At 52.4% G+C, this 19,567-nt stretch overlaps 4 protein-coding genes across 4 annotated transcripts; 1 reads left to right on the top strand and 3 right to left on the bottom strand.

Annotated features, from left to right (window-relative positions):
* Positions 1-2,233: 2,233 nt before the first annotated feature.
* LMH87_003300 (uncharacterized protein) lies at positions 2,234-5,479 on the top strand (the record flags this gene model as incomplete). The annotated part of the gene is made up of 4 exons (XM_056204412.1): positions 2,234-2,616; positions 2,668-3,011; positions 3,060-3,252; positions 3,334-5,479. 4 exons carry the CDS (start codon positions 2,234-2,236, stop codon positions 5,477-5,479), a joined length of 3,066 nt encoding a protein of 1,021 aa, XP_056048086.1.
* A 2,523-nt stretch (positions 5,480-8,002) lies between these two features.
* On the bottom strand, positions 8,003-9,463 carry LMH87_003299 (uncharacterized protein; the record flags this gene model as incomplete). Its single annotated transcript, XM_056204401.1, has 4 exons — positions 8,003-8,366; positions 8,445-8,893; positions 8,952-9,195; positions 9,273-9,463. 4 exons carry the CDS (start codon positions 9,461-9,463, stop codon positions 8,003-8,005), a joined length of 1,248 nt encoding a protein of 415 aa, XP_056048085.1.
* A 1,302-nt stretch (positions 9,464-10,765) lies between these two features.
* LMH87_003298 (uncharacterized protein) lies at positions 10,766-15,642 on the bottom strand (the record flags this gene model as incomplete). Its single annotated transcript, XM_056204389.1, has 9 exons — positions 10,766-11,501; positions 11,560-11,649; positions 11,703-12,315; positions 12,371-12,486; positions 12,538-12,609; positions 12,657-12,765; positions 12,822-13,166; positions 13,235-15,392; positions 15,451-15,642. 9 exons carry the CDS (start codon positions 15,640-15,642, stop codon positions 10,766-10,768), a joined length of 4,431 nt encoding a protein of 1,476 aa, XP_056048084.1.
* A 1,272-nt stretch (positions 15,643-16,914) lies between these two features.
* LMH87_003297 (uncharacterized protein) lies at positions 16,915-19,184 on the bottom strand (the record flags this gene model as incomplete). The annotated part of the gene is made up of 3 exons (XM_056204378.1): positions 16,915-18,088; positions 18,156-18,712; positions 18,777-19,184. 3 exons carry the CDS (start codon positions 19,182-19,184, stop codon positions 16,915-16,917), a joined length of 2,139 nt encoding a protein of 712 aa, XP_056048083.1.
* Positions 19,185-19,567: the final 383 nt, after the last annotated feature.

Raw genomic sequence — 19,567 nt, 5'->3', positions numbered from 1 at the left:
GGCTTGGTGTAGCATTTGGACACCCCTGAAAGAGTTGGCAAGCCACCAACAGAGCCCCATCTTGGCAGCTATTTTGTACGCTATGTGTCTTGCGAGGAAGAGAAAGCTAGATTCGAATCGATTTGATAGGGAAAAGCTTTCTGCAAACCACCAAGAAACCAACATAGAGATTGCTGGAGCTGCCGGGAATAAGATGACTTGGTTCAAACGCTGGCCGTACAGCTACGGGTAGTAGAATGCCGTGCGCCCTGTCAGACTCTCTCACACAGACTCAAGTGTCTTTAGATCGACTAGTCTGCTTGCTCCTTTTACCTTTGTGCTGCCGTTTTTGCACCATGCGGGCGTGCAATCGGCGTCCGAAAAACAGAGCATACTTTGCTGGTACCCTAATGTAATCACTGAGCGTCACTTTTTATTGCATATTACTAAAACTGTTCTGCATAAATTTAATCTTTTATCCCTGGGGCTTTTGGTAAGTTTGTTGCGGGCTGGGCGCCATTCTGCGATTGTCCAAGAACCACAGGTATGTACACCCATCGAGCTGCTGTGCAACGCTGTGCTGCAACTCCGTAATTGTCGCATACGCCTTTAATTAATATAATGGATTGTGTGACGCGCAAACGGCCAGTCACGTTCTGCAGCCTGCCGCCTTTGACCATTGTAAGTTAACAGCAGCTCGATAACATACGCAGCAGCGGTCGTGCTTGTACAACCTTGGTAAGGCCTTACCCCAGCACAGTGAGACCCTTCATTTTGATTTCCCGGCAGTATGAGACTCTTTTTTCCCGCGATAAAACTCTATTTCTTATTGCGAGGGCCAGCAGAAGTGCTGGGAGTAGATACTGTGCTGCTGAGAACTTACCCTCGAGTACCGCGAGCTTGGGCGAACGGCGTCAGCAGCAAAACCAGGACGACAATATCAACCCAGCATATTCATAAAAAAACGATCTGCCACTTCACCAAGCCTAGCGCTATAACAGTGACTCTCGCTTAGCTCAACTTGCGTGATGGTTCCCACTGTTCGCGATGGGTCACGCCCTTTGTTGCCACGAGAGAGGCAAACATACACGCCCGCAGCAGGACGCCATCGCGAGTTTTGCGCTTTGTGGCTTATAGAGCGCCCTACCCCGAAAAATCAATGACCAAACCTTTATTTGGAATTTCTAGAGGTTCGTCATGGCCCGTATTGACGATCGGTAGATGCTATTGATTGATGTCCAACTAAGAAAGCTGAGTTAGTGGCGCGCGACGCAGTAGAAAATACTCAAAACACCAACCCCATTTAGATATATATGCTCAATACATGCCTTGTTTCAGTTGTGCATACGGTTTTTTGTGCTACCTCGGGCGTGCTCTGAGATGTTTCCGAAAGACAGCCGCGCTAAGTACGAACGTCTGCCCTGTGCAGAGGTTCGTCCCACAATGCCATATGAGACAGCCATGACACCACTATTACCACCGTTTCCGCGAATATCCAAGTCTTTGGAGCAACTTAAACCTTCTTATGAATGCGTTGTCATTGGTTCCGGCTATGGTGGTGGAATTGCCGCGTCGCGCATGGCCAGAAGCGGCCAGTCTCTCTGCGTACTCGAAAGAGGGCAAGAAAAATGGCCGGGAGAATATCCAACCGGTTTTCTAGAGGCTGCAAAGGAACTGCATGTTTCTGGAAAGACTGGCAAGAAGGCGAAAAACGGGCAGAAAGCGACCCGCGGGAAAGCCACAGGCATGTATCACGTAGTTAGAGGGAAGGGTCAGAGCGCTGTCGTCTGCAATGGTAAGCAATCTATTGATGTCAAACTGCAATTGCGACTTGATCTAACCAAGAGCCGCAGGTCTTGGTGGCGGAAGCCTTATGAATGCCAATGTTTTTCTCGAGGCAGACGAGTCGACCTTGTCCTCGGAACTATGGCCCTTCGAAATTCGGAAAGACCCGACCTGTTTGTCCAAATGCACGTATTTTCTCTCCGGTGCTTTTGCCTCGTTATCTTTTCACTTCCTCAACATTGATCAGCTTTCATACAGAAGGCACTAACACGATTGCATTGGCGAGACTACAGACTACGATCAAGTCAGGGACGTGTTGGAACCTGAACCCTATCCGGAAGACTGGCCGATCCTTGATAAGACAGCTCGCCTCCAAAAACAAGCGCATGCACTTGGTATGGATGACAGGTTCTACAGAGTTCCACAAACGACGCGCTTCCGCTCAGGTAACAACAGTGTTGGCCTACAAATGTCACCTTCTACACTCACTGGTCAGGATACTACGGGTATTAACGACGGATCAAAGACGACGACTTTGGTCACATACCTTACAGATGCGTGGAAATGGGGTGCTGATATTTTTTGCGAGTGTGAGGTTCGTTATGTCGAGAAGGCGTCGGATGAACTCGGCGGCTATATTGTCTATTTTGTTTCACATGACAGCCCGCGTGCCAGATTTCAAGATGATATATACTCAGAACTGTCATGGGTTCATGCTGAAAACGCAGTATTTCTCGGCGCTGGCTCTATCGGCACAACCGAGATCCTGCTCAGGAGCAAAGCCATGGGCCTTTCTATGAGCGATTACGTCGGACAGGGTATGAGCGGCAATGGCGATATGTTGGCGTTTGGGTACGTTTGTCCTGATGTGAAGAATCTACGTTTTATTGACATGAGCCTCAGGCACAATCCCGGTCATGGAGCGAAGTCCTTTAGAAACCCGGAAACCCCGAACCCGACGTCTACAAACCGAGTCGGACCTACCATCACCTCCGTCATTGACATGCGCGACAAGACTGACAACTCACTGGATGGCTACGTCATACAAGACGGAGCCGTCCCGCAAGTGCTATCAACATTTGTCAAAACCGTGCTTCGTACTCATACAGTGTTTTCGTCATCAAGAGCTCCGATTCGTCAGAGAATGGCAAACCTTCTTTCGAGATGCAAGCAGAGATTGCTACATCCATTCTCTAACGCAAATATTGCCCGAGATGCCCAAGTATTTCTGATTATGTCCCACGACAGTAAGTTCTTAGCCATTCCAATAAGGGAGAACTGCTGAACGTAAACAGGCAGCCAGGCGGAAGCGCGACTGGAGGATGATAAACTAATGTTTGAGTTCCTTGGATCGGGTCGTAATGAGAAACACGTCGAAAGGATACTTGCGCCACTGAGGAAAGTAGTCGAAGAAGACGGCGGCACGTTGGTATACAATCCATTGCGCAGACTATGGGGCAATCACCAAGTCACTGTTCATCCTCTTGGGTAAGTTCCAATCCTCACCCAGCTCCGAGGAGGAAGCACCCTTTCAGCGACTAGAAGAGGCGCTAACCGTTTTGTTTTAAGCGGCGCGAGAATGTCCAGGGACAACAGCGGCAAAAATGGCGTCACAAACCACCTTGGCGAGGTGTTCGTTGGCCCAGGGTCTGAAACGCATCCTGGTTTGATTGTTGTGGATGGCGCAGCTATCCCTGCTGCGTTGGGGGTCAACCCATGCGCCACCATTGCTGCATTGGCTGAGAGATCTGTCGCTGATTTTGCCAAAAGACAATCGCTCGCCATTTGTACCAAGTCAAATGGCACTATCGATCTTCACAGGCCAGGCTCTGCGCACCAGCCCAACACGGATCCGATTAAACCCTGTACACAAGCCGCTAAAAGACCTCCCAGTACGCTATGCTTTACAGAGCTTTTAGAAGGAGGTCTTTACAGCAGCCAAACGATAAGTTTGGGCAACAGCGCGTCGTATGAACGTGCATACTCGATGGCGAGGGCTCGTGGAGAGGTAGCTCGGCTGTTGGCGAGCATCCGGCTTCAGCAAAACACCCAGACACACGCCAAAACTCGCTATAGTGGTACAATTTCCGGTACGCTGGTATGTCCTTCCATCCAGGGCTCGCCGTTCATGGTTCATAATGGTACCGTGGAATTGTTTCAGCCGGACCCGGAGATATCGGGGACGAGAAAGCTCGTATACGACTGCCCCATGACGGGTATCAATGGACGGGAACTGCACCTCCACGGACTCAAGGTTCTCAATTCAGCCGTCTCATTCAGACCCAGGCAACTGTGGCGGACAATGACTACCCTGAATGTGACCATCGTCAAGAAGAGGGGCAATGTATCCAACGATGACAGCGAGGACCAAACAATTGCTGCTGGGATGCTGAAAATCAAGTTGGGAAAATTCATGAAGCAGCTAAGCACGATTATGGCTACGGGAGAACACCTACGGGAAAAATCCAAGCAGGTACTTGGCCTGTCGCGGCATTTCACACGCCAAATGGCATCACAATTCTTCTTGCCACTAGTGCCAATGCAATACGCGGCTGCGAAGCCATTGGGCGGTTTCACGAACCCGACGGATCCCACGGCGACATACAAGATCGTGGCCGAGGATGGTATCGTCACGAAGCTACTTATGTGGGAGCCGGACCCTCGCCATGTTCCCAGAGACATCTTTGGCATCCTGGTACCGATTGAGAATCTATTCATGATTCCCGGCGCCTCTGTCGATCATCAAATTTTTGCTCTACCAACGATAGCGACCAATGCGGTGAATTACTTTACAAGAGCAGGATACCGAGTCTTCGTCATTGTGCATCGGGTTGGACGACTGGATACCATCGATCGAGATAGCAACTGGACAACGTACGATGCTCGCCTCGATATCCGCGCCGGTTTCGAAAAGGTTCGTGAGATTTGGGGCGCAGACAAAATATATACAGTAGCTCATTGCATGGGCTCAGTCGCCTTTTCGTGCGGCTTGCTGGATGGGACGATACCCGCAGACTGGGTCCTCGGAATCACCTGCAGCCAAGTCTTCATGAACCCCGTCTGGAGCACGACAAACATGGCAAAAGCCAAATGCGCCATACCCCTGGACAAGCTCTACGGCGCCGTCGCCGGGCCGTGGTTCAGCTGCCAAGCGTCGCCAGGCGGTAGCGACGGATTCCGCCAGGGCCTGCTGAACCAAATGTTCAGGCTCCTGCCTGAAGACGAGGGCGAGCGATGCTCCAGCGCCAGCTGCCACCGCACGACGCTTCTCTTTGGCCGGTGCTGGAGCCATGCGAACCTCAACGAGGAAACCCACCGCCACATTGACAAGTTCTTTGGCGGGTCGAGCCTGACGCTCGTGCATCTGCTCATGCGCATGGGCCGCCGCGGGCACGTCTCAACCAACGGGCCGGCGTTTGCGGAGTTGACGACGGATGAGAACGTGGAGCGGCTGCGCGGCATCCCGATGTTTCTATTTTCGGGCGGCGACAGCGACGTCCTCTCGCCGCAGGCCACGGAGATGACGTACGAGCGGCTGTGCCGAAAGTTTGGCCTGTCGGCGGGCGGAGCGCGTCCCGGGCTGCAGTATCGCAGAAGGGTCATTCCGGGGTACGGGCATCTTGACTGCTGGATGGGACGCGATGCTTGCAGAGATGTGTATCCCATTGTTTTGGATGAGATTAATCGGGTTGTGGGGAGGGTGCAGCAGTCGTAACTGGTGCGCACTGTTTCAACCAATCGAACGCGGCTCTGCAACGAGTAGAAATTTCTCTTTCAATTTTAGTTGTATAGTGTAAGAATCTCGAGTCTTTTCCAATACGTCGTAACAAAGTTTGGATTCACGCATGAAAGACGCAAGTACTAGTTACAGACCAGACCGCTTCCATTCTGCTAGCCTTGAGCAAGGTCATGAAATGAAGACACCACAATCTTTTCACAGGGAAGAGCTGCAATGAACGCAGTCTTCTTCTACATATTTCACCAATCGGGCTCAAACACTATACGATCATGTAATCATTGCGTGCAACACCCCTCTTTCTCTTCTCTCCCCGCCCTACTTCCACCGCCGCCGCGCAAAGTGCAAGGAAGGAAAGCCCATATCGTCAGTCGGACACCAAGTTAAAGCGCAAAATAAGCGGACGTAACAGCGCATAATACTACACTGATAGGCATAAGCAGTCTATTTCAGAGCTGAAAGAGGGCATGTCAAACTTGAGCTGTCTGCTGAACCGGTGCCAACGTGCCTCATCACGGGCTGTCTGCTCCTGTGCTTCTCAGGCAAAGGGGACAGAATGCGCGCTTGTATAGTAGAACAATTGCGTAGCATACCATGTAGTAGGTATACATAGCCTGCGACTAAAATAAGCCATAAAAAAATATGCAAGCGGCTTTTATTCTGCTTGTTCTCGAAGAAGCGACCTGGACATGCTGGCTGGTCAACTGCCCCGCAATATTCGGCTGCTGCCTCTCTCAGCCCATATATCCAACGACATATGGTACGACCAGCGAAGACATGAGGGCCATTTCAGAGCGCAATCACAAGTAAAACGTGATTTAAAAAGAACAGTCACAGTTTCAAGATCTATGAATGTCGTCCAATACCTTCGGAGTTAATTTTTGTCGAGGCGCTGCTGCGCTGGCCGCCATTCTAGGTGCGTACCCTCGTCCTAAGGCCTCTTGCTTGCCCAGGATCCTCCCCCGACGCCACTAACACGGCGGACAGACAATCTCGTGGAAAAAAGTCGTAAACCGATATCCAAAACACTTTTCGGATGCCTACCAGGTCTAATAGACTGGACGAGGTTTCAAAAATGAATTATTCGGTGGCAGAGGGCCCAAAGTCCCAGAATCCGCCCGTGGTCGGTTTCATGCCTCTGATATCGCAAATCACCATTACGGAACAACAAATTCAACAGCCACACAGCGAGGCAACGCCGCAAGTTTTCACCTCGGAAACTTCTCAGGACAAAAGCTAAAGACTCGTGGATTCGAACCATGACATTCAGCAGGTCGAGGGCCCTCAGAAGCTGCCGATGCAGCACTCCGTGTAAGTCAGCCGCGAGAGACTGCCACCATGAGCATGCCAAGTATCTCAGCACATCAATAACATGTGAAGGATATTGATTTAGTCAAAAGTATGGACTTGTTGTGAAAAAGAACAAAATAATCATCGTTTGCCAAAGCTGGAGTGGGATGACGAGTCGAGGAGTGTGACATGCGCTGGCCAGCCCAGCCTCTGATTGGCCAGCGAACAGGCTGACCAAGTCCTTTGCCCACACATAAATACCCTCCCGCCCTCCTCCTCTTTCATTTCCCCTTCTCTTGACCTTTCTTCATGGTTTTGCCCATATATCTGGCCCCCTTCCGTACCCTTTCCCAAACATCCTTGAGATTGCTCCCGACCTGCCCAGACCCACGTGCGCAGACATCTATACCCTTTGCTGTCACCCACATTGCCCTGCCTCATCGTCCTGCCACTACCACCATTGCTGCATCAGCATAATTTTCTGTCATTGCAGCCGTCGACCCTTACATACTCCCTCATCTTCGCAACTCCCCACCATGGCAGAGCAAACCCATTCATCTGCCTTGACAGATGGCATGTCATCACACATCATGCCAACTCGCTTTGCCGGCAACAGCGCAGACTGGCATTACCCTTCCACATATTTATCTTCACACGGCTGTGTAGGCTCGAACCGATCAAAGAGACGCTGTCCATGCGGCACCTGCCATCAACCTGGGGACCTCCAGTCAAAACGTCAATGCACGCATGGCATTCAGGAAAAGCCTATCAGCATCTCATCCTCCGAGTCAGACTGGAGCACTTCACCGCAGAGACTTTCAGCCAAAGCTACATCAAATGACGATTCATCAGGCATGACTCTCAAAATCAGAGATAGCTATGATGCCCATCACTCGTCAGAGTACTGGCTTCAGCGTCCAACTCAAGATGAAGCACTTCGTGGATGTGGTTCATGGCAGGATGATGGCCAGTCATCAGAGATGATGCCTAGCATGTCACCCGTCAAAGCAAATATTCAAAAACCACTGTGAGCCGAGTGACACAGTAGTGGCATCCCACGCCACAGCGATGAGAGTCATGAGTTGATCTAGCCATTTGTTCAGGTTCAGGGTCGCGTGCTCGAACTCGGCACGAAGGAAAATGAAATGATAAGGGAGAGAAACCAGAGACAAGCCTGAGAGAAGAAATATGCAGGGTTTCCAGTGACAGCGTCTAAGAAAACATCTTGTTGACGGCCGTGTATAGCTTTTGGACGTTGTTCCACATGAGGGCGGCGATACCAACAACGGAAAAAATTTGGAGAATCTCGAACGGGGACCTGGTTCTGACCTCAGTCTCGACGTATGGTGTCGCCGAGCCAGTCATTGGAGGGAAACGGCCTTCTTTCATGAAGATCTCCATGAGCTTGTCCTTTTTATACCATTCGTTGCGCAACCACTCCTCAAACTCCTTAGGGTCATCGAGCGGGATATCAGCGAGACGAAATCTTCTCCAGTGGAAGTTGACAGACTTGGGAGGGCGACCAGCAAAATAGGTGCCGCTAAGAGTGAAGAGCTCTTCACCATATTCGCCGCGTCTGTGTACAAGGGCAGATTAGCAGGGTGCTCAGTAACTTTTGTTTGGGCGGATTGGCAAGGGCTGTTGGAGGACGTACTTGATACCTTCATAGGCAACGGTGCAGTCATAGACATATTCTACCGAGCCCTTGAGCTCATTGAGACAAAAGAATGTGCCCGTGCTCCGGGGCAGCATGACGTGCTCTGGATCTTGAAGATCGTTCTTGGCCGCCCAGGTGGACGATTTGCGTCTGCCGTTGGCTGACAGATTGGTGCCCTCGGGAAACAAAAGGAGCCACATGGGATCGTAATATTTGTTTCCGTTGGGGTCAGATTTCAGCTGCCGGAGTTTTTGAAGACGGTGCGCGAGGCGTGGGCGATCCGTTGCCATCTTGCGCGACATGAAAATGAAACCAAAGAACATCATTCCGGTGCCCATAATCGGAATCCAACGAAGAGAGTCTTTAAGAATGATGTAAATGTGACCGTGCATGCCAATGCGGTTGGCATAACCAACCCACCAGAGATATAACCAGTCTGTATAAATCTGAGACGAGTTAGCGGCACGGTAAGAAGAGCTGCACTTATTAAGGAGGAGTTTATACCTGATGGTTTGCAATCAGGACCAAGCGCTCGGGAAAGTCAAACTGAACAGTGCCGTCTGGCATCTTCTTGATTTGACCAGCCACTGACTCGTCGCCGCTGACGCGAATCATGGTTCGCCCCCAGATCCTGGTCATAACAGTGATGACGAGGGCAAACGACCGTTTGGTCATGGCCATGTAGGCGTAGTACATGTCCTTGTTGACAAAATAAAGAGGCGCACCAATAAGCTGCGTGACGCCAATGCTGCAATAGGATGTTAGCCAGATTTGTACTCGCCCCGCCAAGATTTTCGGGGATTTTCCAGATAATTCGGAACTTACACGAGGCAGCATGACCAAAAGTACACGGCAAAGACAAAACCGCGTAGAAACTTGACGATTGGGCCGTGTCCGGCCTTACCGGAGGGGTGGTGGGCGGCCTGGGAAGCCAGTGCAGACTTCTTCGAGGAGCCGTTGGCGGCATCTTTCAGCCCCAAGTCCACATCGGGGCCAGGGATGTCTTCTTGGCTCATGGTAGCCGTATGTAGAAGGAAGGTGGCGGTGGTCTGACTAGAGGGAGCTCGAGTGTTTGCAGCGCAGAGAGGCGGGTGCTGGTGGTAATCAGACTAAGATGTTCGAGCGTGAAGCGACAGGTGTCGCAAATGTGTTATCCTGTCCAGAAACAAGAGACTCGATAAAGGTGAGTCGCCAGATGAGCCAGTGTGGTCAGGCAGGCATGCTCGTGCTCAGGCAATCAGGTGATGCTCGGGATGCCGGGTTACTCGGTAGCTCGGTTTGTGGCTGGAAGCTGCGGCGCAGATGTCCAGCGCGTCAAAAGCTGCTCGCCACCACGTATACGGAAGGGGATGATAAATATGAAATAAAATAAAGGATGAGGCTCTCGTGGCCGCAGAGGCACAGTCAAGAGCAAGATTGAAGCTAGGGCAAGAAACAGACAGAGCTGGGAGGCTGGTGAATGCAGAAAAACTGCCTGGTGTAGGCAGACAAGGGCAGACAGGCCGCCTGGGCCGGCGACGACGGCCAAGAGCAATAGCGGTCAGCCACAGCGCCCCGCCTGAGAGCCTGTGGCGAAGGTAGCACGGTCGCGCAGCTGGTGCTGCTGCTGGGCTGACAGGCGACCTGGCGGGGGGCCAATGGCGCTGCCCGGCGGATCACCTGGCATGTGGCAGCGATACTCGGATACTGTTGACTGGCACACTGATTAGATAGACTATGCGGTGCATAACTGCGAACAGCCATTCGCTTCAAGCTAGAAAAAAAAGTACAGCGAACACAAAAGTAAGAAAACTAATTCCGCTCATTATCAAGCTCATGTATAATCGCAACCGAAAAACAAATGAAGAAAAAAAAAGCCACTCTGAAGAGTGGTGGCGGATCTCTCCCGCCGGGAATTGAACCCGGGTCTCAAGCGTGACAAGCTTGCATACTGACCACTATACTACGGAAGATGTTCGGATGTTGACATCCGACGTAGTTGAGATCGATGGGGACAGGAGCGTTATTCTTTTATATATACCTTAAGATTTGCCCTGTCCATACCAAGCCATGTCAAAGCCTTGTCAATCAACACATTCGAGACGACGCGGGGCATGCCAACAACGCCGTACGTCCAAAGGTCTTTCCTTACACACTAAAAAAGAACTACCAAGTATTCAGCTGGCACCCGAGCCCACATGGAGACTGCGCGATCTTGACTGCTCATCTCCTAGGATGCAAATCTTACAACGACTGATGAAGACAGCGAAAAGAGCAGAACATTCTCGAGGTTCAATAAATATTGGGGTAATTATTAAGCTGCCTTTCTTCCTACGCAATTACCGTTTCACCGCTTTGGCCATCTGCGCAATGGCCGCCATTGACGCTTCCCGCCGTCGTCCCGCATCCTCAATACCACATTTCTTCCTCTCCTCTCGCTCCCTCGTAGCCGCGACCGTCTCCTGGACAGCACAAATGCGCCCCTGCGCCAGCTCGACACGCACATCCGCTGCGGCGAGTGTTTCCGGGCGATGAGTGACCGTCAGCACCGTGCAGCCGGCGAACTCGTCGGCCATGACGAGCCGTGCGGTAGCGTCCGTCATCGGGTCTACGCTACTCGTCGCCTCGTCCACCAACACCACCCGGCTGCCAGTCGTACGCCGCCGAAGGATCCCACGCGCCAGACAGAGCAGCTGCATCTGCCCGTGCGACAGGCTCGCATCAGCAAGAGTCCCGTCAAGGCCTCCCGAGGTCGCTGCGATGGCCTCCCACAAGCAGAGCCGCTCGAGCAGCGCCTGCAGCTCGTCGTCATTGTTTCGCGGCGTGGCGTCCCCATCGTTACTTTGGGATTTGGAATCGAGGTAGGACGTGTAAACAGTGCCTTTGCCATCGAGGTCGTAGGGACGCAGATTGGCGCGGATACTGCCGGCGAGCTCGAGCTGCTCCTGCGAGATGGTGGTGATGCGCCCGCGGAGTTCGTCGCGCTGGACAGCGGAGATTTCGAGCCCGTCAATCTTTATGTTGCCGCTGTAACTGAGGAAACCGAGCAGAGTCATGAGGAGAGAGCTTTTGCCGCTGTCAGAGTGTGTTAGACACGGCTTGGGTAGAACTGGGGAGGGGGTGGGCGACTTGCCTTCCGGTCCTTCCACAGAGACCAATTTTCTGTCCAGGTTCAATTGTCAAGGAAATGCACTTCAGAGCTCCCGGGTCTTTGTTCTCAGCCCTGATGTATAGATGTTAGAGCCGCAATTGTTCAGTACGAGAGTCTTTTCTTACCCGTGTCGGGCTGTCACACGCTGAATTTGGATCTTGCCGCTGCGCGGCCAGTTCTTTGGTGGGATCACGCCCTTTTCAGACTCAACCGGCGTTTCGCGCAAGAACGAACGCAGCCGCGAGATGGCGCCAACTGTGGTTTCCAGGTGCGTCCAAGAGTGTATAACGGCCGAAAGAATCCGGCTAAACTCGATGGCATGGAAAAAAGACAGGCCAAACGCCGCCTCGGAGGTTGTGTTGCGTAGCTTCAGTGCCAGAGTTGCCAAGACGACGGCAATGACCGCAGCCAGCAAATCCAACATCAAACCGAGCCAGCGCTGGAGGGAAGAGAGCATGTAGTAGGGCTTTTGCGACACATCTAGTCGTTCAAAGCCGCACTGGAGCTTGTGCTCTTGCCAACCGTAGGCGCGGATGTACAGGAGTCCTTCCGCACTCTCGGTGAAGAGCGTGTAAAGAGGCGTTTTGGATTCGAGGTCGAGATACCGCAGCTGGCGCGAGGTGCGAAGATAGCCGTACTGGATCGCATAGGCAATTGCTATGGTGGGTGCTAGGATCGCCACCATGTATGTCGATCCAGAAACAATGGCTCCAATTTGGAATACTTGATATATGAAGGCTAGTTTTGGACGAGTTAGGACCATCTTATATAAGAAAGTGAAGTCACAACGCACCATAGAGGAAGCTGTACATTGCTTTGGGCAGGGTATGGCTAATAGACGTCATGTCTTGGCTGTATATATTCAGGATGGATCCGGCATCTGTTGTGCTGAAAAAGGCAAGGGTCGACCTGATTATTCGTTGTTAGCAGGTGAAATTGCTTGAAGCTCACGTTACATACCGCAGAGTGGTGTTTAGTAGTTTTTTGTGTAAAACATAGGAAGCACGAGGGCTAAGTTTGAGGAAGAGAACACTGCTGTCGTTAGCAAGGCCAGAAAAGTGAGAGGGCCAGCTACTTGCCAATAACAAAAGATCACCATGACCACGGCGAAAAGACCAAGCATGGCGAAGCCGATAAAGTAAAACATATCTGATGGAGCATGTGATATCCAGAAACGCAAGTAGATGGCTGAGAAGCGTCAGGTCAGCTGCTGTTGTCCACACAGCTGATTGGACACTACTCACATGGGGCAATCTCGCCAAAGGACAAACCAGATACAAGAAGTAACCAGCCGACAAATTGACGCTTGCCAAAAGCGTTGCAAATGAGCGTATAGAGGCCCCAATCGCCTTTTTGCCGGGAAAAGAGCACATCCCCGGGTTCTGCGACTCCGCTCTGCTCATCTTTACCGGGTGTGCTGAGAGTCTCGTTTTGCTGGTCTCCGGCGACGCTGGGGGTAGGACTATTGCGGGAGCTCAAAGCCTGGAGTATTTCCTCGCGGTGGGTGCCGCACTCGGAGTTCTTTTCCCACGTCGCCTTGCCTTTGCCATCCAGCAAAATAATGGAATCTGCAACATCCAATGACTCGGCTGGTGCATGCGAAAACAAATATCCGAATTAGCATTGTCAGTTCATTCAGATCAGTCAACACACTTACGCATATACGTAGCGAGCAGCACTGTGGTCTCGCGCGTCCGGAAAATGCCGTTTTCGCCGAGGAGCCGCCCGAGAATCGCGACCGCAGTCTTCCGGTCCAGAGAACTAAAAATATCGTCCAAAATTACAACAGAAAGTTCTGAATAGACAGCTCTAGCAATGGACACTCGGGCGCGCTGTCCACCGCTCAGTCGGACACCTCGGCTACCCACTTTGTAGTTGTCGCCGCCGGGCAGCAGCGCAACGTCCTCCTCGAGCATGCATGCACGGAGAGTTGTGCTATACAGACGCGAATTAAAAGGCCGAGGCCCAATGACGTTGTCTTTGAGAGAGCCATTCTCAAGCCACACATCCTGGCCGCAGTATGCAATATTGCAGTCGTCGACATAGAGAGAGCCGGTAGAGATGTGGGACTCACCGAGGACGGATCGCAAAAGGTACGATTTTCCAGAGCCCATTGGGCCTAGCACGACAGAAGTAGAGCCCCGTGCAATACAAAAGCTCAGATCTTTAAAGATCGGATCTTCTAGATCCCGTGGTCCCATGGAGACATTGCGAAACTCCACTGCATTCGGCGTCGCTTCATCCACACTGGTCTTTGAATCACTGAATTGCTTGCCAGGGCTCTTTACCGTCACAGGGGAGCTACGCAAGCGGCGACGTTGGTCTTTGTGCTCTTCAAGCCTCAAAAATTCATCGATGCGAGCCAGACTGGCAATCATAGGCTGTACCATGGAATAAGAATGCAATATAGTCATCAACGGTCGTGTAGTCAACGCCAAAATGGAAAGAACAGGATAAACAGTCGAGGCAGTAAGGTGTCTAGGCGAACCATTCCAGAACAGGCCGAGAGCAATGACTAGAACGGGTGTCATAGAATCCGCAAACTCGATCCAAGTATAAAGACAGGCTCCTAGTAGTCGATACGGTCGCGAATCTCTGATTTCCTCAGCTCGGAGACGCTGGACGTGTTTGGCGATAGTTGGACCCAGGCCCAAGGTCTTGATCGTTTGTAGCTGCGACAATACGGCCGAGGTTTCCGCAACCCGAGTTTCGATGCTCTTACTCCAATCCTTGTAAGCCAGGGTGACCCGGCGGCCGAGGATGTATGATACAATGGAGGACAGAATAGTCATGATCACAACCAGAATGGAGGAATGGCCGGTAAAGCGAGAAAGGCAGTATACTCCCAAGCCTACTTCAACGAGACCAATGAGCAGATCGAGGCACTTGGGGAGCCCTATCGCAATGCTCTCGATCTCAGTGCTCATCAACGTGACAGCAGAAGACTTTTTGGCATCGGAGACGGGCAGTCGGTGAGTTTTTGCAAGAATATGAGAGACAAGAGCGCCTCGCAGCCGAGTGACGCAGCGGTAGGCCATGTGGTCTGTCATTGCGTGCGACAATGCAACTCCCATGAACACGGCAGCCACTGCACCAATCATCTCGTTTACTTCTGCTTCCGTAGTGTTTGGGTTTCCAATAATAGCAATGGATCTCTCCAGCAGATGAGGCTGCATAAAGTTGCATGCCGTCACAGCGAGTCGCGGCAGAAGGACGGCCAAGAATGGCCAACGTAGCATTTTGAAGCACGCGACCGGTAGAGAAGAATGCGATACGTTGCTTGGGCTCCTCCAAAGAGCGCTGAAGCGCGTGTACAGCAGCCTGCTTGAGAACTCGGAGCCAATGCTGCCTAAGTCGCTGATTGTGAGAATGTTGCGGAAACCGAGAAGAATCGTCGAATGCAACCACATAAAAAAAGTTCGGCCCCAAAAACCGCTTCTAGCCTCTTTTCCTATCTCGTCGACCTTGTCATCGGGTACAGCTATTTCCTTGGGCAGCTCCTCCAGGATCAGCAAGCTGAAGCGGATACTCGCTGCGGCTGCCGCGAGTGCGCCAATCATCTCCAAACCAGGTCGCGAAAAGTAAGATCGGCTTCTGGTGGCATCAATCAAAATGCCTACGGCCAGATGCAAGCCCAGAAAAGTGGATGTTCTCATGGCACGCCGGTGCTCAATGTAGAAGACGGCGCCCACGGTAGAGGCGGCCATGAGATCAAGGGAGGCAGCAGCAAATGTCGAGTCTGTACGTGCACCAATCAAGGTGCAACGAAAAACGAGACAGGCCATTTCGACTGCAATGAGAAAGGCAGCGCCAACCTGCGAGTCGTGTTAGCTGCGGTTGGTCGGCGCAGGAGAAAGAGGAGTCGAGTCTTACAAGTTTGAGCCACAGCAGGGGGCTATTGCGTACATAAACCGGCTGCCTGAAGTAGTCGGAAATCACGAGGGGTGATAAAAACAGGGCGACTATAGAGGGCAACATGTTCACGACAATGTCCTCCAAGCTGATCGCGGAGCCAAAGAGGGAGCCCAGAGGCGCCCACACGGCCTCGTCCGCGAGCGAAGCCATGGCCGCAGTCGAACATGGGAGCTAATACAGAGGCAGCTCAAGTTGCTCGGGGTATATTCTCTCTGATTGCGGCTCTTCTCAAGTATCGGCGGCGCACCGTGCAGAGGTAAGCAAGGCGTCGTGCTGTGTTGGACGAGAAATGACAGTCTTCACAGCCTGACCAGCCAACTAACGGATGTGTCCCCCTCCAGCTGTGGCGGCAGCAGGGCGAGCAGATAGGCGGAAAAGCGTCCGTCCCACAATCACTTTATTAGTGCAGCTGCAGGTCTGTTGGTAGCAAACCTGCCAAGCCTCTCAGACAGTAGTGTGGTATCTCGGCCGGACTCCAATTTCAAAGCCGCCCTCCCGAGCCCACTTTATCTTTGAGTGCCCAGAAGGCTGCAGGTAACCGATGAATGCATTGAATGGTACTCTTCTGGCAGAGGGTGAGCGGGGCTCCAGCCTGTTGCACCCCTCCCCTCTGGTGTCTCGTATGTACTGAGTATGTACGAGCTCAGCCTGGTCTTGTCAACTCGACCGAACCAGCTTCGGTTGTGAGGCTAGTTCTACTCCCTTCTCCACCGCACCGCAACGGGGAACATGGGCGGAAGAGTCTTCATGAAACTCCAGCGGGCGTGATCTGTGTTTGCCAACGTACCAACCACCACCTCCCTGTTCCATGCACCTTGTGGGCTCACCCAACTGAACCAACTGCATTCACCAATGCCATGCACCCAGTGTACGGCCCGCCTGACTGTTGTCTACTGGTTGCCGCGGGCAAGAGGTGTGCAGCCAACAAAAAAAATATTGGACCGCTCAGTCCACAATAGAACATCGCTGTGTGGGTTGCATGTCCCGTAATGAATTTCCTCCAGCCAACGGGGAAAGGCCAACATGGCATGGCTGAGTAGTGTGACAGAAAATGCCAATGAATGATCTGTACCCCGTACATTGCTTTCTCATTCGTTAGCTCGTTCTCCGCCCGGAGGACTTGTGAGCTCGCTTGGATTCCCCCCGCTTTCGGGCGGTAAGCCAGTGCCTACAATATTCGCGCCATCATCCTTCGTGTTAGTAACGGACAGTAGTTAGGCTACCCTGTTGCTTGTAGCCTGGCGGTTCGCGTAGTACGAACGCAATGAAACAGGAAATTCGCGTTGGACACTGAAGTATAAATATACAGAATTTGGCACTCTCGTATTAAAAAAGGAATTAAGCATGTGTTGTCGCTTTTTCCCCGCGGCTGTGCAAGGGTCTTTCCATGTCTGCCCGCGCTTTTCAATAACTACTCCAACCCTATTCCGCGGTGACTGAATGGGACAAGCCGCCCTTGACATTGACTACTACAGACTTGGCGCCCTTCTTCACAGGGACAGCCTTGCCGTCGACTTCGACACGAGAAGCGCCGGCTACCAGAGGGACGCAGACCGCACCACTGGTGTTCTTCGGCGCGCTGATGTACATGGTCAGCTTCTTCCCACTGCCTGCCTCGCTACCCGTTGCCCACGACACTTCGATACCACCGAGCGGCGTAGGCACGACGCCCTTGGCCCATTTTAGCCCTCCAGCGCCGACGGCGGGGCATATCTGCCAGGAGGCAAAACCTGGCGACATCGGCTTCACTCCCAGAACATGGTTGCTCATCAGGGGAACAATGCCAGTCGACCAACCGTGGGCCATGGAGGTGAACCCGCCCTCGTAGGGGCTGCCGCCCGGGCCGATGCCCTCCCACATCGTGATTTGCGGATCGTGTGCGGACATCCAGCCGTACAGGCGACGGATTTCCTCGATCGCGGAATCCGCTCTGTCCGTCGTGAGGAATCGCGCTTCGAGCTCAAAGTAAGAGATAAAGGCATACACGCGCTCGTCGAAGTGATCCCCGGGGCTGAGCACGCTGCTATCGTAGAAGGCATTGCCATACGGGTGCGCCGTGGTCTTGGCCCAGTAGTCTAGCACCTGCTGGGAGGTGGTTGTGTTGACTACACCCGCCATGATCGCGAGCGAGTTTCCGTCTTGCGAATGAACTTTGCAGTAGGTCCCGGCTGGCTGGCCAGGGCAAGGGCCGCCGTCAAAGAAGGCGCCGGTGGCGGTGTCAAAATTGTGCTTGGCCACAGCAGCGGATATCGACGCCGCGCGGGATTCCCAGCTAGACGCAGAGGAGGCGTAATCTCCACCGAAACCACGCGCAAGCTGCGCCGCATAACGAAGGGCACGTACGTAGAGAGCATTGTAGTAGGTGATAGGGCCAGAGCGTGGCAGAAAGGCGTAGTCACCGTAGCCCATTCCTGCCGACTTCACCAACAGACCAGAGCTCTTATCAATGTACTGGGCGTAATAATTGTCGAGGACTTTCTTTAGCGTATTCCAGTACGTTTTCGCAAAGGCAGTGTTTCCAGTATACATGACCAGGTCCACGCTGCAAATGGCCCACCATAGCGGATAGTCGAAGAGTGGCAGAGTATATCCGTTTCTGTAAAAGGAGAATCATTAGCGAGACCCAAGAATATTACGGTATCATTCATGAGAACAATACTAACATGCTCGCGGGCGGAATCCACCCATCACTTCGCTGGTGCTTGGCGAGGTCTTCGAGAACATTAAGGCTGGGTTCAGCAAAATTGTGCGAGAGATATGACGTCAAGGAAGCAACCGCCATGTCTCCAACGTATGGGTCGCGATCTCTCTTGGCTCCGTCAAAGAGTACTTGCTTGCCCACGAGCGTTTGGCTCGCCGCCCCGCGTGGCTCTGTCTCGTTGGCCAAGAACAGGTCGGTGCCCATGTCGACAGTGTATACGCCATCATACCACCATTGTGTCAGATCCTTATCGGAACATTCGAACCAGCCAGTAAAAGTGTTAGGTGTACCGAGATAGGCGGACCATTCGAGATCGATGGAGGAAATGGAAACAGATCCCGAAGAGGACGTGTGGGGGGCATCAGACGCGAGCGCATCCAGCCAAATCTTGACATAGCGGAATCCGTGTAGTCCGTCGGAGCACACCTTGCCATCGCTCTGGCAGCCGTGTTTATCCTGCCAGGTGTACGCGTTGTTTTGCACTGCGATTTGATCTGTGCCTTGGGTGATTTTATCAGACTGCAGCACCAGATTTCGGTCAGAAGCGTACAGAGCAATGCCATGTTGGTAAGTTGGTACGTACCCCGCCAGCGTTGTCCGACCGTGTGAAGTCACTTCTGTCGCCGAGAAACTGAAGTGTTTCCGAAAATGCAAGCCGAACACCTGGTAGTCCACCTGAACCGTTCACAGACTTTGCAAAGTGGACGGACAGCAAGCCCACGACATTCTGACCAAAGTCAACAACCACAGCCGGGGCTGGGTCATTTGTATTTGGGCGGCTGAGGACGGTTGCTCCATTGCCGTTGATCAAGCCGTTCGGGTTTTGTACACTCCCGCTTGTCTTGTCGCCTAGAATGCGAACCGGCTTGACAGTGTTAGATGATGGCGACCGCACATACTGGTGCCAGCTTGGCTGCGGTGCATCGCGCTGCGGCAGTCCGCTTGCTATTGCCGCCGCGAGTAGAGCTATCGAGATTAGTGGAAGGCCCATAGTTGTAGTGAGTTTAAAGGTTTTGGTAGTTTATGAAGTTCATGTGAGGTTTTATTGTTCCCCGTCGCGATTGTTGGTGAGCTCAAATGCTGGCCAAGTGCTTGATTTATGTACATGTTGTGCCTCGTTTATTTCGGTGTATTTGCTGACCACAACTAGGCGTTCTAGCACTCTAGCGCTATGTGGGATTACATTTACAGGGCAGTAAGGCGTTCTTTCACACTGACTGAACTATGGCTAGGTCAAATCGAGCCTTGCTGACAGAGGAGCTAACATGCCCTGTTTTACTAGTCCATGATCTCGGACCATTGTTGACCGAAGTAAACGACAAAAGCTAGATACGCCGAGGCCCTCTCATGCAGCGTTTAAAATAAAAAAGCCTT

Source organism: Akanthomyces muscarius, chromosome 2 (genome assembly GCF_028009165.1).
Source record: "Akanthomyces muscarius strain Ve6 chromosome 2, whole genome shotgun sequence".
Taxonomy (NCBI): Eukaryota; Fungi; Ascomycota; class Sordariomycetes; order Hypocreales; family Cordycipitaceae; genus Akanthomyces; species Akanthomyces muscarius.
Note: the sequence above shows the minus strand (reverse complement) of the source record. Positions and strands in the feature narration are given on the sequence as shown.